At 44.8% G+C, this 17,845-nt stretch overlaps 2 protein-coding genes across 11 annotated transcripts in view; one reads left to right on the top strand and one right to left on the bottom strand.

Annotated features, from left to right (window-relative positions):
* Positions 1–3,538: 3,538 nt before the first annotated feature.
* Positions 3,539–17,845, bottom strand: part of GCNT2 (glucosaminyl (N-acetyl) transferase 2 (I blood group)) — a 126,826-nt gene continuing 112,519 nt past the window's right edge. For 6 of the 10 annotated variants that reach the window (XM_025265634.3, XM_044926930.2, XM_044926952.1 and 3 more), the window contains one exon: positions 12,863–15,610. In XM_025265634.3, coding sequence (XP_025121419.2) covers positions 15,420–15,610 — 191 coding nt within the window. In that variant the 3' untranslated portion in view covers positions 12,863–15,419. Of the gene's footprint in view, positions 6,696–12,862; positions 15,611–17,845 lie in introns of those variants that run through there. The other 4 variants (XM_044926920.2, XM_044926906.2, XM_044926898.2 and 1 more) reach the window with 4 other exon arrangements.
* On the top strand, positions 4,119–6,427 carry C2H6orf52 (chromosome 2 C6orf52 homolog; the record flags this gene model as incomplete). Its single annotated transcript, XM_025262030.2, has 4 exons — positions 4,119–4,261; positions 4,476–4,653; positions 5,617–5,662; positions 6,276–6,427. Coding segments are annotated over exons 1-4 (447 nt in total), but the record flags the coding sequence as incomplete, so codon positions are not given.

Raw genomic sequence — 17,845 nt, 5'->3', positions numbered from 1 at the left:
GTTCACAGGCCAGCACTTCTACGCATAAACAACAAACTTGGGTTTTTGTCCTGCCTCCAAAAGAAGCCCTTCCGACGTAGCTTGGGGTATTTACTGTGAACCACGTTTACACTACTGAAACGTTAGCTGCTAAGTCGCTTCAGTCGTGTCCGACTCTGTGCGACCCCATAGACGGCAGCCCACCAGGCTCTCCGTCCCTGGGATTCTCCAGGCAAAAACACTGGAGTGGGTTGCCATTTCCTTCTCCAATGCCTGAAAGTGAAAAGTGAAAGTGAAGTTGCTCAGTCGTGTCTGACTCCTAGCGACCCCATGGACTGCAGCCTACCAGGCCCCTCCGTCCATGGGATTTTCCAGGCAAGAGTACTGGAGTGGGTTGCCATTGCCTTCTCCGCTGAAACGTTAGGGAAAGAACAAAAAACATTATGTAAAAGGTTACTAATGAAACATTACCATGACAAAGGATTTCTTGGCTGGCTTAATGGTGGAATGGCACCACCCCCCCTCCTCCTTGAACTGCCCTGGATAAACACATTGAGCCTGAACAATGGGACATTTGGAAACTTGCTGCGAACACCGGAAAAATTTGGAACTTGGACCAGACATTTCACAGAGACCTGTCGTGGTCATAGTAACTATTTCTTTTGCTGTAATCGGTCATACTTTATACAAGGCCGTGTCCCACTCCCTTTTGTTATAGCCATAGGAAGTTTACAATTTAATAAGACTTTACGTTCCATAACTTGTATTAATTGCAAACTGTATACTTGTCTTGCTATTGCTACTGCTAAGTCACTTCAGTTGTGTCCGACTCTGTGCGACCCCATAGACGGCAGCCCACCAGGCTTCCCCATCCCTGGGATTATCCAGGCAAGAACACTGGAGTGCGTTGCCATTTCCTTCTCCAATACTTAACTCCTCTATTTCTTTTAGCTACTCAATTTTGTGTTGCGCCTGTTCTGTTCAATCATAGTGCCTACAACTGGGTACAAATCAAATTTCATTTACAAAATGTACATGATAATGCCTCTCTGAATGTACATTTACTGCAAAAAGGAAATCTTTAAAACTTTTTCTAAAAATCTGTCCTCTTCCCCTAATTTGGAAACTTTGGCTGAACAAATTATCCGGCTAGACCCACGAAGATGGTTTCAAAGTATTACCACTATCGGATCTGGAACTGTAACTTTGGTGAATGTCTTGATAATTATATTTGTTGTTTACCATCACCTTTCTATAAGGTTGGTTAATGCTAACCAAACTCATTGGGTCAGGACTTTATTTTTTTTTTTAAGAGTATAATAAAATAGGGGGAATTGTCAGGAAGCATTTAACAGGAGGCTTCCTGTGTGCTGTTTTGGATCTGTCAGGAATTCTGTTTCTTATTAATTCCTGAATATTCAGGAATTGAGAGGCAAGCCTCTGGGGGTGGGGGGCGGGGCTGAGGAATCCAGGCATTTCCTTCCTTAGTTTTCCAATACGGTGAAGTACCCTCTTCCTTTTTATGAACCATATGGTAAAAGTGATTGTTTACAACTCTCTCTTTAATATGGATCGCCTATGTTTTGTAAGTCTGGAATTTTAATCTTTATCTTTGTTGAGAATAACTACAGTATATATGCCCACACCATGTTGATTAAAACACCTTTGCTCCATCAGAGCTTTGGTCCCCGTGTCTTGCTTTCTCTCTCCCTCTCTCTCTCAGGCTATTTCTTTGGAGCGCAGAGGCTGAGTTCACTTTCCTGCTTGGGCGTCTAAGACCTTGAGAAGGTGCTCTGCGCCGTCACCCCATCGAGAGGGCGCCTGAAGGCCTCCGTGAACAGAGCAAGCCCCGTGTCAGGGACTTTATAGGCTTTCTGTGTAAACCAAGGAATATCAGCCTCTTTCTCTCTCCATTACTTTCTTATCGGTCAACTCTGGACCACTAGGTTCCGGTCCATTAAAGGACCTCAGCAGGTAGCCATTTCCTTCTCCAGGGGATCTTCCCAACCCACGGATTGAACCCATATCTTGGGCATTACAGGCAGATTCTTTAGCCCTGAGCCATCATGGAAGCCCCGACAATTGTTTTTAATTTCAGGTAATTTTAATTTCAGGTAATTTTAATTCAGTGGCTTAAACGAGATTTCTTTCTTAAGACAAAGGCTTTTAGAGGCAGGTTGGTCCAGTGCTGGTACAGGGAGTCTCCAGTCATCAGGGACCCTGACCTGTTTGCTCTTTAAGATCCTGTGTTTGGTTGTGTGACTTCCCCTTTGATATCACTCATAGGCCAGGAGAGATGCAGAGTTCTTTTGGTTTCATCCATCACATCTGTAATCTCAGCTCTCGACCTGTGAGAAGGGCAGAAAATGACAGCAACAAACACCTTCCAGCTAAGCAGACTCCCTCTGCCCACGAAGCTTTCCTCAGCCCCCTTGTGATGGTGCTCTTTACGTCTTATTAGCTCGGCTTTGGCCACCTGGCCACAAGGCACATTGCTACTTCCAAATAAAATCTAGGTTCTATTATTAAGGAAGAAAAGGAAACTGGATATTGGGTGGCCCCTCACTGTGTGTGCACAGCTGCTAATCAATAACATCTCCCTTGAACACACAGGGAAATTAAATTACTAGAGTATAAGCTCCACTGTGGCACCAATGCCAGGCACCTGCGTTGTGTATAGGAGGGGCTCAGTAAATGATGGCTGAATGGTTGAACGATTAGAATTCATCATGATGATTATTTTTCACATTACAGGTAAATAGAAACTACATTAAACATTTGAATGGGGCTTCCCAGGTGGCCCTAGTGGTAAAGAATCCACCTGCCAGGAGACATAACAGACTTGGGTTCAATTCCTAGGTCAGGAAGATCCCCTGGAGGAAGGCATGGCAATGCATTCCAGTTTTGCCTGAAGAATTCCATGGACAGAGGAGCCTGGTGGGCTACAGCCCAGAGGGTCACAAAAAGTCGGACGCAACTGAAGCGATCTTAGCATGCACACAAGCATTTGAATAGTGGGCTCGTTATTAACAAGTTAACTAGTTATTAACAAGCCATTTCCATTAACAAGGAAATGGCCAGGCCCTATGTGTCCCTGTTTAGACTCAAAAGTTATTTTCTTAAGTTTTGACATTTTGTGTAGACTTGCTGCTCAAAGTGCATGGAAACTGGCAGAACCTCAGGCTCCCCTCCAGATAGAATTCAAACCCACATTGTAAACACGCTCAGGTAATTTGAATGGGCCTTAAAGTTTAGGAAGCAGTTTGTTGTGCTTTAAAAAAACTACTAACTTACAGAGATATTTCTTTGAAAATTTTTCCATAGTTGTATTAAGGTATGGGTGTGTGTGTGAGATAGCACCACCTCTGTGGTTAGGGTGTGTGTGTGAGAGAGAGAGCACTTCTTCCCACCAGCTGGTTAGTGGCGGGGGGTGGGGGGGGTGTGTGTGTGTGTGTGAGCACTTCTGTGGTTGGCGGGGGTGTGTGTGTGTGTTAGGGTGTGTGTGTGTGAGACAGCACTTCTGTGGTTGGCAGGGGTGTGTGTGAGAGAGAGAGGGGTGTGTGTGTGTTGGTTAGGGGTGTGTGTGTGTTGGTTAGGGGGTGTGTGTGTGAGATAGCACTTCTGTGGTTGGCGGGGGTGTGTGTGAGAGAGAGAGAGAGCACTTCTTCCCGCCAGCTGGTTAGGATGCTGATTTCAGCCTGCAGTGGGCGTTTAAAGGAAAGTCCACTGGACACTGATTCCAGTGGTCATTCTTTGCAGATAACTGAGGAGAGAAACAGCAAGTTGTAGTCTTTGTCTTAAGCTTTTAATGATTAAAAGTGACTCCCTTACACATTATTGTGTAGGGGCTGGAGACTTCTGTGTGTTCGCAGTTGCCCACCACACACTCCCTTTCTGCCCCAACCTCCCCTTTCTGACAGCTTCCCAGGGTCTGACAGTTGGGGGAGGAAGCAGGCAGCTCAAAGCCCACCCCACAGTTTGCAGGGGCTCCTCCAGGTGACTCCAATACACTCCTGCCTGTCCGTACCCACTCCTTAACCCACCTGAAAGTCAAGGAATTAATTACCTGGCAGGAATGATCACTGCAGGTATTTCTGAGGCAGCTGGAAGTGCTATTGGTGGGCTTGAGAGGGTTTAGACCAGGGGCTGGGATCTTTGATGCGGGGGTTAAAACTGTGGATTCCCAGTCATTTTATCAAGGGTCTGGATAAATGGCTGGACAGGAGAGTTTTGCAGGTTTGGGCTCAACTCAACAAGATACTTATTACTGGTATTGGCAAAGGTGCGCCGATTTTTCCTGTTCTGAATGAAAAGGCTGATAGTGTTCTGTTTCGTAACACAGTTTGGCAATTGACAAACTACCGCTTTGAAAATAGGTGTTCGTAGTGAAAGCGGACACCCTCCTTACTTGGAGAAAGAAGAATCGAGTCCTAGGACTTTGAGCGATTCTGCCTTGGCTGTTGATGTCCTACCCCTCTTCTCCCCGCTGCTCTTAGAGTGAAGCCAGACTTCCCGTTCTGCCAGCCTCACCCCTTCGGCAGCCGGTATGAGCAACAGCAGGGTGGTTACCCTCCTGACTACAGCTCTGGCCGCGGGGCGGGTGGAAATGGACCCAACCTTTATTCTGCATGTGAGACCTCCGGACAGCCCTCTGAGACTTCGCTTCCACCCAAGGTATCTCTCCCTGGCATAGATCCTGCGTTGGGCGCGTGTCCGGTATGGGGACATCTTTTTCCTTTCTCCATGCCCTGGAGAAATCCCCTCGAATTTCCCTCAGCCTGGATTCCGCTCCCTAATACGTGTGTGTGTGCTGTGAGCTTAGTCACTCAGTCACGTCCGACTCTTTCTGACCCCATGGACTGTAGCCCGCCAGGCTCCTCTGTCCATGGGATTCTCCAGCCAAGAATACTGGAGTGGGTAGTCATTCCTGTCTCCAGGGGATCTTCCCGACGACCCAGGGATCGAACCCAGGTGCCCTGCGTAGTGGGCGGATTCTGTACTGCTGAGCCACCGGTGCCTGTAGAGAGGAATGGTAACAACTTACACTGCCCCTAGAGAGCCCATGGAGTCTGGAGTAACTAACCAAGATCTGTTTGGGGGGTGCTTCCTCACCTGAGAAGATGACGGATTGGTTTGCTTTTCTGTAGCCTCTGTGTTTCCTCGGCAGCTACCGTCTGGTCCTTAGCTGAGCCGCGGGGTTGGGATGGGATTGGAAGGCCTCGAGGGCTATGTGCCCATGGAGACTTTGCAGATTGTCACCTGGAAGGAAGGGCAGAACTCCAGGTGCAGGTCTGGGTGCAGGGATTGTGGAGTCTGATGCCAGGGTCCCTGCGGTCTGGTTCCTGCCCCCCAGACCCCAGGGGGCCACTTAGATCCCTGAAACTTCAGAGAAGGCAGGTGCCTTTGACCAGTGCTCCTCCTGTGTGAGTTTTCTTCTATAGGCTCAGCTCACCTGTTGCATAATTGTAGTATTTTGTCATTTAAAGGCTCTTTTAATCAAAATTCAAAATAAAATTTGATGAAAAGGGATTTTAGTGTTGTAGATACTATTTTTGAGAGCTAAATTCTTCCAGGAAAGTGTCAATAGCAACCCTTTAAGTAAAAAAAATTTTTTAAACATACTGATTTTCATTGTAGGAAACCACATCTGTAGCTGAAAACCAGGATGAAGATTCACTAGAAGGTAACAGAAGCCTTATGTTTAGTTGAAAACAAAACTAACCCTTTTCCCAGGTCCCTCATTCACTGAGCTGGCTATAAACAGAGAGATCCTACCAGAAAGTTCCAACGTAGGTCTCCCTCCCTCAGTTTCTGAATTAATTGTTATAAACCATTTCTTCGTTTCTATCAGTCTGTTAACTGAACAGATAAAGCAGCATGTTTATTTTTCAGAACCCGGTCTTAGGGATCTGGTCCTGGCTCAGTCCTTGGGGTCATATCCACCCAGGTCCTCAAGCTAGAAACTCAAGACTCGCCCCCGACCCTTCCTCTCTCTTCTGCTCCAAGTTGAATGCATTTCCAAGTACTGTCCATTCGTCTCCAAATTATCTCTTAATTCTGTCCATTTTCTCCATTTCTCCCACCATCTACTCATTGAATCCAGTAGCACTGCTCTTACAGCTTCAATTTCTATTTTTAAAGTCTTATCAAAAGGAAACACACAATTTAAAAAACTAACATTAAATATCTGCACTATTTCCTGCTGATGTTTTTTAAAAGCTCTAGTTTTAAGCCATTTCTAATATGTGTCCTGTAAAACTCTATTTTTCTCCCCTATGTATTATTGGCTTCTGCAGATCCAAATCTCCACTTGAATATTGAGGAACTCAACAAAGAATTTATGGTGAAAAGTGAAGAGCTCTACCAATCTCTCATGAATTGCCACTGGCAGCCTCTTGATACAGTGCACTCAGAAATCCCAGACAAGACCCCCCAAGAGCAAGATGCTCATTAAGCTACCCAACTATCATATTCATTGTGTCTTGTTTTGTTTTTGTTTAAAAAGTTCTCCCAGGAAGGCACTGGATTGTGTGTATAAATACAGATTCTTGAGAGAATGTAGTGTAAATAAATGTTACCAGCATGTTCATTTCTGGAGGTGTGTTGTATTACGTGGGTGCCAGCAGAGATCACATCCAGCTTCTTGGTGGCTCTGGGAAAGAATCCACCTTCCAGTGCAGGAGACTCGAGTTCCATCCCTGGGTCCGGAAGATCCCCTGGAGAAGGAGATGGCAACCCACTCCAGTATTCTTGCCTGGAGAATCCTGTGGACAGAGCAGCCTGGCGGGCTGTAGTCCATGGGGTCACAGAGAGTCGGACAAGAGTTAGCAACTGAACAGTAACGACAAAGAGAGGCCACAGAACTATCAAGTTAGAGCAGGCTGCACTGCAAGGCGTTTGAAAATAGGTGTCCTAAAACAACATTGTAAATCAACTATATTTCAATTGTAAATCAGCTATAAAACAACATTGTAGATCAACTATATAAAACTATATAAAAAAAAGGTAATAGATTTAATATGACATTGCCTGATCTAAACTGATGGTGGCATTAGCTACTCTGATACATTGAATGATTTGCTGCTTTCTTCTGTTCACAAACGGCCACGTCCCTGGTGGCTCAGATGGTAAAGTGCCTTGTACAATGCGGGAGATCCGAGTTCAATCCCTGGGTCGGGAAGATCTCCTGAAGAAGGAAATGGCAACCCACTCCAGTACTCTTGCCTGGAAAATCCCATGGACAGAGGAGCGTGGTAGTCCATGGGGTCGCAAAGAGTCGGACACGACTGAGCGACGTCACTCACTCACTCTGTTCACAAACGGCCATGTCCCTGGTGGCTCAGATGGTAGTGTCTGCCTACAATGCAGGAGACCGGAGACGACTGAGCGACTTCACTTTCACTTTCTGTTCACAAACAGTGCAAGCCTTGTTGCCTGCATCTGCTGTAGAAAAATGCAGATTAGAACTAGATGTTTGATCTCCATCGCCAGACCCTCAGGCTCTCTTATGAGAGCACTAGATGATAGAAGACAGTGGAGCTCACTTGTCACAGTTGAGTCCTCAGCATGGAAAGAGTGTGCTTGATCGAAACAGCCTGTCAGCCTTCTGAGACAGAGCACGTGGACCCCCAGTGACATCACTGTGCAACTTCAGTGCATTGGTTGATAAGCACTTTCTGGGGTTTTACTCTTGCAAAACACTTCCACTATCATGCCAAGAAACCCACTCAAACTTAAAGATTAGAGGTCATGTGGAGGGGAACTGAGGTGCCCCAGTAAACAGCCAACCCACAGCCTCACTCAGCTGACATCTTGGACTGTCCGCTGACTGTAACCCCAGATTGATCCCAGGAGAGATCAGCAGGGGAGCCCAGCCCCTAGAGTTGATCCTGTTTTACATGCCAGCCAGGAGAATCCCACGCATGGAGGAGCCTGGTGGGCTACAGTCCACGGGGTCACAAAGAGTCGAATGTGACGAAGCACACAAAAAGATTACACTATGATTTGACAATGGAGTGGAAAAGACACAAACACAAATCAGCATGGCCAAAAAAAATTGAATTTCAAGAGTAAATATTTGTTGTTAGAAAAGTGACCACAAATCATGTTTTCTTGCATATTTGTTGTCAAGAAATAGCCAGTTTGTTTCACTTACATCCAACTTGCTGCTGCTGCTAAGTCACTTCAGTCGTGTCCGACTCTGTGCGACCCCATAGACGGCAGCCCACCAGACTCCTCTGTCCCTGGGATTCTCCAGGCAAGAATACTGGAGTGGGTTGTCATTTCCTTTTCCATCTTACATATAAATAAAAGGAAAATGTGATTTTAAAAAGGTGTCTAGGGAATTCCCGGACAGTCCACTAGTTAGGACTCCATGCTTTCACTGCTAGGGCCTGGGTTCAGTTCCTGGTTGGGGAACTAAGATCCTATAAGTCTCGTGGTGCAGCCATAAAAAAAAAAAAAGAAAAAAAAGTACAGGGGGCTTCCTTGGTAGTTCAGTGGTAAAGAACCTACCTGCCAATGCAGAGACATGGGTTCAATCCCTGGTCTGGGAAGATCCCATATACTGCACACCAGCTAAGCCTGTGTGCCCTGACGATTGAGCTTACACTCTAGAGCCTGGGAGCCGCCAACTACTGAAGCCTGCGTGCCCTGGAGCCTGTGTGCCACAAGAGAAGCCACCGCAATGAGAAGCCCATTCACTCCCCAAAACTAGAGAAAAGCCTGTGCAGCAAGGAAGACCCAGCACAGCCAAAAATAAATAAAATTAAATATACATATATACATACAAATATATGAAGGAATGAGTGGAAGCTTCCAGCTCAAAAAAATCCTACATACACACAGCAATTTTTCTTTACGCCCATTTTATATTGGTGGAAGCTTTTTAAACGGCCCCCACCCCTTGGAAATATTTATTGATTTCATACCCAGATAGGAAAATTTCCATATGTGGTAATGACTACAGCCTCAGTAAGTTTCCTACGCATTCAAATTATTTCCCTACCAGCCTGTCCTGTATTTTAAGTCACTCTGTTGCTTTTTGTAGCCATTATCCCCAAAGACTCTGTTAAGGACTGCTTTTTCTTTTTAAACCATCATTCTTCCACTGGGTCATCTGATACACAGCCAGCCATGCAGGTGGAAAGCCGAATTCAGACACTTCCTGCTGGGTCCTTTGTGAAAGCCTCCATGGAGTGCTAATCGTGGGGTTATCATGCCTCACCTGCTCAGAGATAACGCGTCAAGAACCAGAGTTTCAATCTGTGGCCCTGGCAGTCATCGGTGCTTTCCCTCCTCGCTCTTCAAGACCCATTTCACCTATTTAATCAGAGCGTAAGGAAATGAATCTAGAGTTTCCCAGGCAGCGATCTGTGATATGTAGGACATGGTTTACTGCTCTACCCTGCTGCTTTCCCCACTGGTTTCTTCGTGCTCTGGCTGTGGATTTGCTCTGTTCCCCATCCTTTTCTTTTATCCCATTCCCATACTCTAGATAAAGAATATACAGACTTGTCCTTTTCTTTTATTAAATTAAAACATTATTTATGGCTGCACTGGGTCTTCATTGCACTTGGGCTTTCTCTAGTGATGGCAAGTGGGGCTACTCTCTTGTCACAGAGCACAGGCTCCAGGCACAAGGGCTTCAGTAGGGGCCCTTCAGAATGTGGGATCTTCCTGGACCAGGGATCAAACCCGTGTCCCCTGCACTGGCAGGTGGATTCTTAACCACTGGACCACCAGGGAAGTCCAGATGTTTCCTTTCCATAGTACAATCTTCATCAGGAAATGGTATTTGAGACCAGTCCAGTCCGTTTCCATCATTTGGTTTAACATGAAGGCGCTCCATGTTACTGGGACTCGCCTTACCCATCTGGTCTGTCCGGTACAAAGGTAAAAGTCACCCAGCTCCAACTCTCAACACACAGCCAGCACAGAATTAAAAACCAAGCAAAGCTAATTTTGATCACTGAACTTTGATTTTGTAAGACGTTAACCTTAAACGTTGATGAATTCTCCATACCATTTTGGCAACTTTTCTTTGAAGTCTATAAAGTTTTTTAAAAATAAAACATTTTGGAAAGTCATCAGAAACCTTCCATTTTGCCTTCAATACAGTTGATGCCTTCAAGTTCACTGATAATTCACTTTAATGGAAATAAATAGCCTGAAACTCATAAATAATTCACTTTCACTTTGACTCACTTTCTCAGTGATTCACCTAATAGCCTCAACTCCTAATCACATGCTTGAGACTCACTTTTACGGTTTGACACATGATGCTGGCTGTTGGTTTCTGAATTTTGGTTCTTTTTGGAAGAACCCGGTGTGTCTCTGTGTCTGTGTGTGTGCTTTCAATTGTGTCCAGCTTTCTGTGACCCCATGAACCGCAGCCCACCAGGCTCCTCTGTCCCTGGGATTCTCCAGGCAAGAATACTGGAGTGGGTTGTTATTTCCTTCTCCAGGGGATCTTCCCAATCCAGAGATCAAGCCCGTGTCTCTGCCATCTCCTGCATTGGCAAGCGGATTCTTTACCACCAGTGCCCCCTGGGAAGCCCCTTTCCGACCATTCAGCCCCCCTGACCACTATAGCCCCCAGGATCCTTCCCAAGATGCAGGTCAGACTTCCTGGGCTCCCAGCAGGACTCACCCCAGTTAATCTTCCCGACAGCCACCATGGAAGCCCACCATGTTCAAACCTTGTAGGTATTGAGAAGTGAACACAGTCAGCTTCATCTCTTTACCTTCCTCCTCCCAGAGCCATCACTGGCAGACCTCTTGCCAAAGTCAGAACTTGGCCTTGGGAGCGTGACCTCCAGTGTCTTTCCCATTGGCTTGACCTTTTAATCCCTCAGCCATCCTGACCAGAAGAGGGAGTAGTCACAATAGAAAATGTAGTTCTGGCATTACTGAACTGGAAGACTGGAGTCTTCCCAAACTCCAGTTATTCGCTTAGTCTGTTCACATGGATCTCAGCTCCCATTTCCCACTTGGCATAGACTGCTATCCTAAAGTCTCACCATGTAGGACTTCCCTGGCGGTCCAGCGGTTTAAGATGCCACACTTCCACTGTAGCGGGGGTGGATTTGATCCCTCATCAAGGATCTAAGCTGCATGGTGTAACCAGAAAGTAAAAAAAAAAAACAGGACAATTCTAAAAATAAAGTTTATTTTTGAAGGGCTCAAAAAAGCATGTTACAAAAAGCTATAATTCTATTATGTATCTATAAAAGCAACACTTAAAAAAAAAAAAAGCCAGTCTGTGTGTCCTTGTATTTCCACTGTATAATAAGCACAGGTACGTAATGGTTGTGTAGCTATAGAACTGTGCGGTACAACAGCCACTGGTCACATAAAATAAGTAACATTTCCTCAGTCAAACTGGCCACATTTCAAGTGCCCGAGAGCTAGGACGAGTGTCAGTATCTTGGACAGCGCAGATGTAGAACGTTCCCATCACGGCAGAGATTCTTTTGGACAGCACTGCCCTAGGATATCTGAGTGTATATTGCCATACTGAAAGGACACTGACACCAGACTGATCACTTCCGGAGAAAGGAGTTCACTTTTTATCCCATATCCTTCTGTATTAATTCATTTTTTTATCCTATATTCTCCTGTATTCTATTTTTTAACTTATTAACTTGATTTAAATCATGTTTAAAACTTTTTATTGAAGTATAGTTGATTTGTTGTCATTGCTCAGTCATGTCCAACTCTTTGCAACCCTGTGGACTGCAGCACGCCAGGCCTCCCTGTCCTTCACCATCTCCCAGAGCTTGCTCAAACTCATGTCCATTGGGTCGATGATGCCATCCAACCATCTCATTCCCCTTCGCCCCTTCTCCTCCTGCCCTGTCTTTCCCAGCATTAGGGTCTTTTCCAATGAGTTGGCTCTTCACATCAGGTGGCCAAAGTATTGGAGTTGATTTGTGTATTTTCTATTTTTAGAAAATATTTTTATTTATTTTGGCATTTATGTATTTTCTATATTTAGGAAATATTTATTTAGAAAATATACTTATATATTTTTATAGTTGATTTATATATTTCCTATGATATACAGCACATATTTTTGTTTTTGTAGTTTTAAATATTTTTCAAACTACAAGATATTTTTTATGAGCACATATTTTTGTTTTTGTAGTTTGAAATATTTTGTACTTTAGTTTTAAAATATTATGCATTAAAAAATGGTGCATCGGATATTGTTTAGACGAGTTATTTTCCTTAGTATTTCTATCATTTTCCATGTGTCTAGTAGAGGAAATATTCATTTACCCAAACTTAGCACTCAAAGACTGCTCAAAAACTTTGGCATTTGACAGTTGAATAATTACAATATCAACATGTCTTTTTCCTAAATTGTACCTTGATTTTGAAAAAATAAATAAAGGAGGCATGTATAGGAGATAACTTCTTCCTGCCTCTCAGATTTTGAATTTAAAATCCTGATTGAAATGAAACTGACCTTCCATTGTCTCTATCATTCCCAGTTATCCTCTCCGATACTCCACAGAGGGAAAGCTTCATTATTTTTCAGTGGGATGGGCATTTTTAGACAGGTATATGTTTGCATGAATGAATTTGTGTATTTTTAGAAAATGCTAGGAGGGGGGCATCCCTGGTGGTCTAGTGCTTAGGAATCCGCCTTGCAGTGCCGGGGCTGCGGGTTCGATCCCTAGCTGAGGAACTAAGATCCCAGGTACCCTGGTGCGGCTGAGCCCATGCGCCACAGCTACTGAGCCCGGAGCCACAACAAAAGATCCCACCTGCTGCAAATAAGACCTGATGCAGCCAAATAAAATTTTCTAAGAAAGACAATGCTGGGAAGATGGGCTTGTTAAATACCGATCAAATAAAGCCATACAACAGTCCCCAGTGTGGAAAACAATATATTAATTTATTTCCAAGAAAACAACATGGAACATCATCGAAAACAAAATTTTCAGGGCATCTCATGGGCCCGCAGAAACCCACTAGTTCAAACATGAAACTCTCCCAACATTAAAGTATTTGAGACACAGAAGAAATGACCAACAACAGACATGTAAACATCTTCTATTCCAAAAGATTTCTTCTTCTACAAGAGAAAGATCCAGTGTAAAGCACTCCTCAAGTGTTGTGACGTTAAGTTAAAAAAAAAAAAGGTGATTTTAAATTCTGCCTTTAGCTCTGGGTGTGTTCCCTACCCCTTGACTTTTCGTCACCCAGTGCACTTCCATCTCTCTTGGCAACAGGAAAAAGGACAGATTTTACTTCAAAATCATTAAGTCATTAAATTCAAGGTCATTAAATATGATTAAGAGCTTCCTTAAGTTAAATATGATTAACATTCAACAGGCACAATTGCAGAAAAAGTAACATTGCATGGATTAAATATATCATTAGTTGTAGTTGCTGTTTTTCATTAGAATAAATAAATATCAAGGAACTGGATGGAGTACAAAAGGAGACTTCACATTTTTTGGACGTGACAGGACGTTTTCTCAATGTGAATACTGAAACCATTCTGGGATGCTAAGTATGGCTTCACTTCACCTTCTCGAGATGCTCCACCTTAGGAAATGAACTAAGGAGACCAGTAAGAGAAGCCTGATTCTCAGAGAACTTGTTTCCTCATGCTTACTAACAACCTCTCTAAGCCTCAGTCACTTCATCTGCAAGATGGGATAATTGTACGAGTTTGCAAGAGCATTGTGAGATCTGAATGCCCTGAGAGGTAAAAGAGAAAGCAGGCTGCCTAGAAAACAATCAGCTGTGGCCTCTGTCTCCAGCCTCCCTTCTCTCTTCAGAATATTCTCTGATTTAGACCTCACTTTGAAATTGGTGATATCTTGGGCCTGATATGACAATCCATAAGCCCACCACTACAGCCACTCCCTGGTGGTCTAGTGGTTAGGAGTCCGCACTTCTACTGCAGGGGCCGAGGGCTTGATCCCCGGTCAGGGGAGTTCCACATGCCTCGTGGGGTGGCTGGAGCCGGGGGGGATAATACACTTTGTGAGATTCTCTGGAGTTCTAGAGATTCTCTTTCCAATCTTGGCATTATTGCCAAGATTTTCAGAGTGAAAAAGCTTCTCACTTCTTGTCTCTGCACGTGTCTGGTGTATAGTAGACACCCAAGAAATACTTACTGATGGATTGGATGGATGAATGGGATGAAGGATAAGTGACAAAGAGGCTCTCCCACAATTGAAAGCTTTTAAAAATCCAGGCACTCCTAAGACCCCACAGGCACTGCAAAGTTACCCAGAGAACACTGTGGACTCCTTAAAGGTTCATGGGATAGAATTTGGTCTCCATTTTGCAGGTAAGATCACTTCGGTGGTGTGTGCATGCTTAGTCATTTCAGTCACGTCCGACTCTTTGTGACCCCATGGACGGTAGCCCACCAGGCTTCTCTGTCCATGGGATTTCCCAGGCAAGAATACTGAAGTGGGTAGCCATTTCCTTTTCTATGGGATCTTCCTGACCCAGGGATTGAATCCAGATCTCCTGTGTCTCCTACATCACAGGCAGATTCTTTACCACTGAGCCATTGGGGAAGCCCCACTTTGGTGGGGATGGAGGCAAAAAAGGGAAGTGATTTATCCTGAAATAGTCAAGGCTTGAGGCTACACCCATGCAATAGCACTTCCCCTCTTGAAATATCTTCATTCTTCAAGAACTTTTCCATGTTCTCAATGGAAAATGATGGACGAGGGGTCAGAGGACACTCTGACAAATATTCAAGAAGCGAACTACCTGAGAATCTTTTACTGAAGTAGCAGGCAGTGACGGCTGTCTTAAATTTGGTCTCCTGTGAATAACTTTACATTCTATACAGAATGTAAAGAATGTAAAAAAAAAAAATAACCTGTAGGCACAGGAAACTTGAACTTGAAAATGTTACTGTTGAAACTCAGGAACAAGACCAAGTTCTCAGTTCTAGCAGCTCAAGTTCTAAAGGAGACTGGAGAGTTACCTGAAAGCAGTTTCTATGCCGACGTGCAGCTGAGCAAAGAGCAGGGGAGTCCATTCATGTGAGGCTACAGATCTGTGAGAAAAGATTTCTTCTTCAAAGAAACTTAATTCTTATTTCCCTAAATAGTATTATCTACCATTCTCCTTTTCATGAGAACATGTATATACGATGAGGGTCTGATGCAAAGATCTGAAAACTGTTCAATTTATCACAGATCGGGACATGAGCCTGAAAGAGCGGTGAACCTCAAGAAACTGCCAGAGTGGCCTAAGGACCAGTATCACCGTGCAAGCATCCTGACAGCACATTTCACAGTGTCTAGCGGACATTTTGATGTGTAATTATGTAGTCAGGTCCTGAAGCTATAACCTTGGCCCTGAGACTGTTCATATAACCCAGGCAAAGTTTTTCTCCCAAAGAAAGGCTCTCCTTCCCAGAGGCAATTTCCCTTTAGACTCTGAGTGGCTGTAGATCAGAAATGCCAGCTGGGCTGTATTGCAATTTCACTCTGATTCAGGGTTCTTTCTCGAAGCCTCAGTTCCAGGCATTCCACAGTGAGGGGGTATGCAGTGAGCTCAAACTTGTTTGCAAAGAGGCTTGACGAATTAATCAACCACTTTAAGTCTCCGTTGCCATAGATACAAATGTCATGGACATAGTGGCCTGTAATAGGAGAGAACAAGAAACAGTCAAAATAGGCTTGTTTTCGTGTCAACAAAACAAGCTTGCAGATCAGTAGGGTGTCCAACTGATTGCTGCAGGGCTAGGACTGTGCCAAGCGCTAGGGGATTCCGATGAAGTAGGATTGCATCAGCCCAGCCCACAAGGAAGTTAAACTTTCTATGAGGAGACAAAGATACAAATATGCACTTACAGAAAATGAGAGTTAAGTAGTCCAAAGGAATAACGCAATAGGGATCACAAGGCAATTCACGCATTATGAACTTTGGGTTTTATGGATGAGACGTCCTAGATGTAGACAGATGGGAGGGGTCTTTGTGTGCTGAGTTGGTCGGGTCTCTTCCCTGGGCTATCCAAGTGCCTACTTTATCTCTATTATGTATGAGGTTTTTTTTGTGTGTGGGTTTTTTTTTTTTTTTTTTTTTTAATTAGGAACTTTTGGCCTCGCTGCAAAGCATGCAGGATCCCAGTTCCCCAAGCAGGGTTCGAACTTGAGTCCCCGCCATTGGAAGCTTGGAGTCCTAACCACTGGACCACCAGGGAAGGCCCTATCTCTCCTCTTAGATGGGGAATAAACCTCACCCGCGTGTCACCTATGAACTCCTAATCCTCTCCAAGTCTTCTCTATCGTAATCCAGGGCAAGCCTACTCTTCAGTACACTCGGCCCTTTTCCCCCTTCCTTCCACACCCCACGTCCAATCTGGCGGCAATCTTGTCAGCTCAACCTTCAAAATATTAATGCAATTTGACCACATTTCACCCCCTCCGATACCCCCATCCTAGTCAAGCTGCCTCCATCTTCCTGTCTGACTGGTTCCCAGTGCCTCCATTTTTTTTTTAAAAATTTACTTTTAATTGGGGGAAAACTGCTTTACAATGTTGTGTTGGTTTCTGCCACACGACAAGGCAAATTAGCCATAATTGTACATGTATCACCTCCCTCTTGAGCCCACTCCAGCCCCACCTCTCCAGGTCATCACAGAGCCAGCTACGTTCTCTGTTCGTCCCACTCTCTCCTTCCCCCCCAGTTTCCATAAGTCCAGTCTCTATGTCCGAGTCTCCATTCCTTCCCTGCAGATAGGCTCGTCAATTCCGTTTTTGCCTGTTAACATATTCCCAGCACAGCAGCCAGAGTGGCTGTTTTAAACGTAAGCACTGAAGATGTGTCTGTTGCTCAAAACCCTCTGATGGCTTCTTGTCTCATTTGGAGAAAAAGCCAAAATCCTAGCAATGGCGTTCAATACTCCTCAGAGTCTGGCCCTCCTCACCCGGACTCACCTCTCACCACTTACGCATTCGGTTATAACCCTTAATAACCTTCACATCACTCACACCGGTCCCCTCGCTGGTCCTGAGCAACCCAAGCATCCGTGTTTGCCCTTCCTCCCCCGGACCACGCCCTTCCTCCCCCGGACCACGCCCTTCCTCCCCAGGACCACGCCCTTCCTCCCCAGGACCACGCCCTTCCTCCCCCGGACCACGCCCTTCCACCAGGCATCCTCAAGGCTCCCTCTGGCACCACTCAGGAATCTACTTCAAGGCCATCCTCTCAGTGAGGCCATTTCTGACCTCCTTTCCTTCTTCCCCGATTCATTTTCCTTTTGGTACTCATTACCAACACACATGTTTCTTTGTTGTCTTTCTCCCCAGACTAGAATATAAGCTCAAGAGTTGAAATTTGAGACCACCGTGTTTACTTCTGTGTCCCCTAAATCTACAACAAGTGTGTGCTCAGTCGAGTCCGACTTCTTGCAACCTCATGGACTGTAGCCCGCCAGGCTCCTCTGTCCATGGGATTTTCCAGGCAAGAATACTGGAATGGATTGCCATTTCCTTTTCCATGAAATCTTCCCAACCCAGGGATCAAACGCATGTCTCCCGAGTTGTAGGTGGATTCTTTACTGCCAAGCCATTGGGGAAGCCACATTTGGAACAGTGCCTGGTAAATATCAGATGTTAAATTAATAGTTATTGAATGAAAAGTATAGAGAAGGATGAGTGGAGAGTTCACAGGTGGGTAGAATTGGGAAGCATCTCAAGATGGATGGGAAAGCTTCAGGTGGAAAAATGCAGAGAGGGGAATTTTCTGCTACATAAAGAGTTTGCTGGGGAACAGGTTCAAAACAAGGAAGTTGTAAGAAGTTTGCACTCTTTCCAGATTTGTTTGGCATTGGTAGAACTACTGTGGTTGACTGTCTTAAAATAGATGAAAGGCT

The sequence above is a fragment of the Bubalus bubalis genome, chromosome 2 (genome assembly GCF_019923935.1).
Source record: "Bubalus bubalis isolate 160015118507 breed Murrah chromosome 2, NDDB_SH_1, whole genome shotgun sequence".
Lineage (NCBI taxonomy): Eukaryota > Metazoa > Chordata > Mammalia > Artiodactyla > Bovidae > Bubalus > Bubalus bubalis.
Note: the sequence above shows the minus strand (reverse complement) of the source record. Positions and strands in the feature narration are given on the sequence as shown.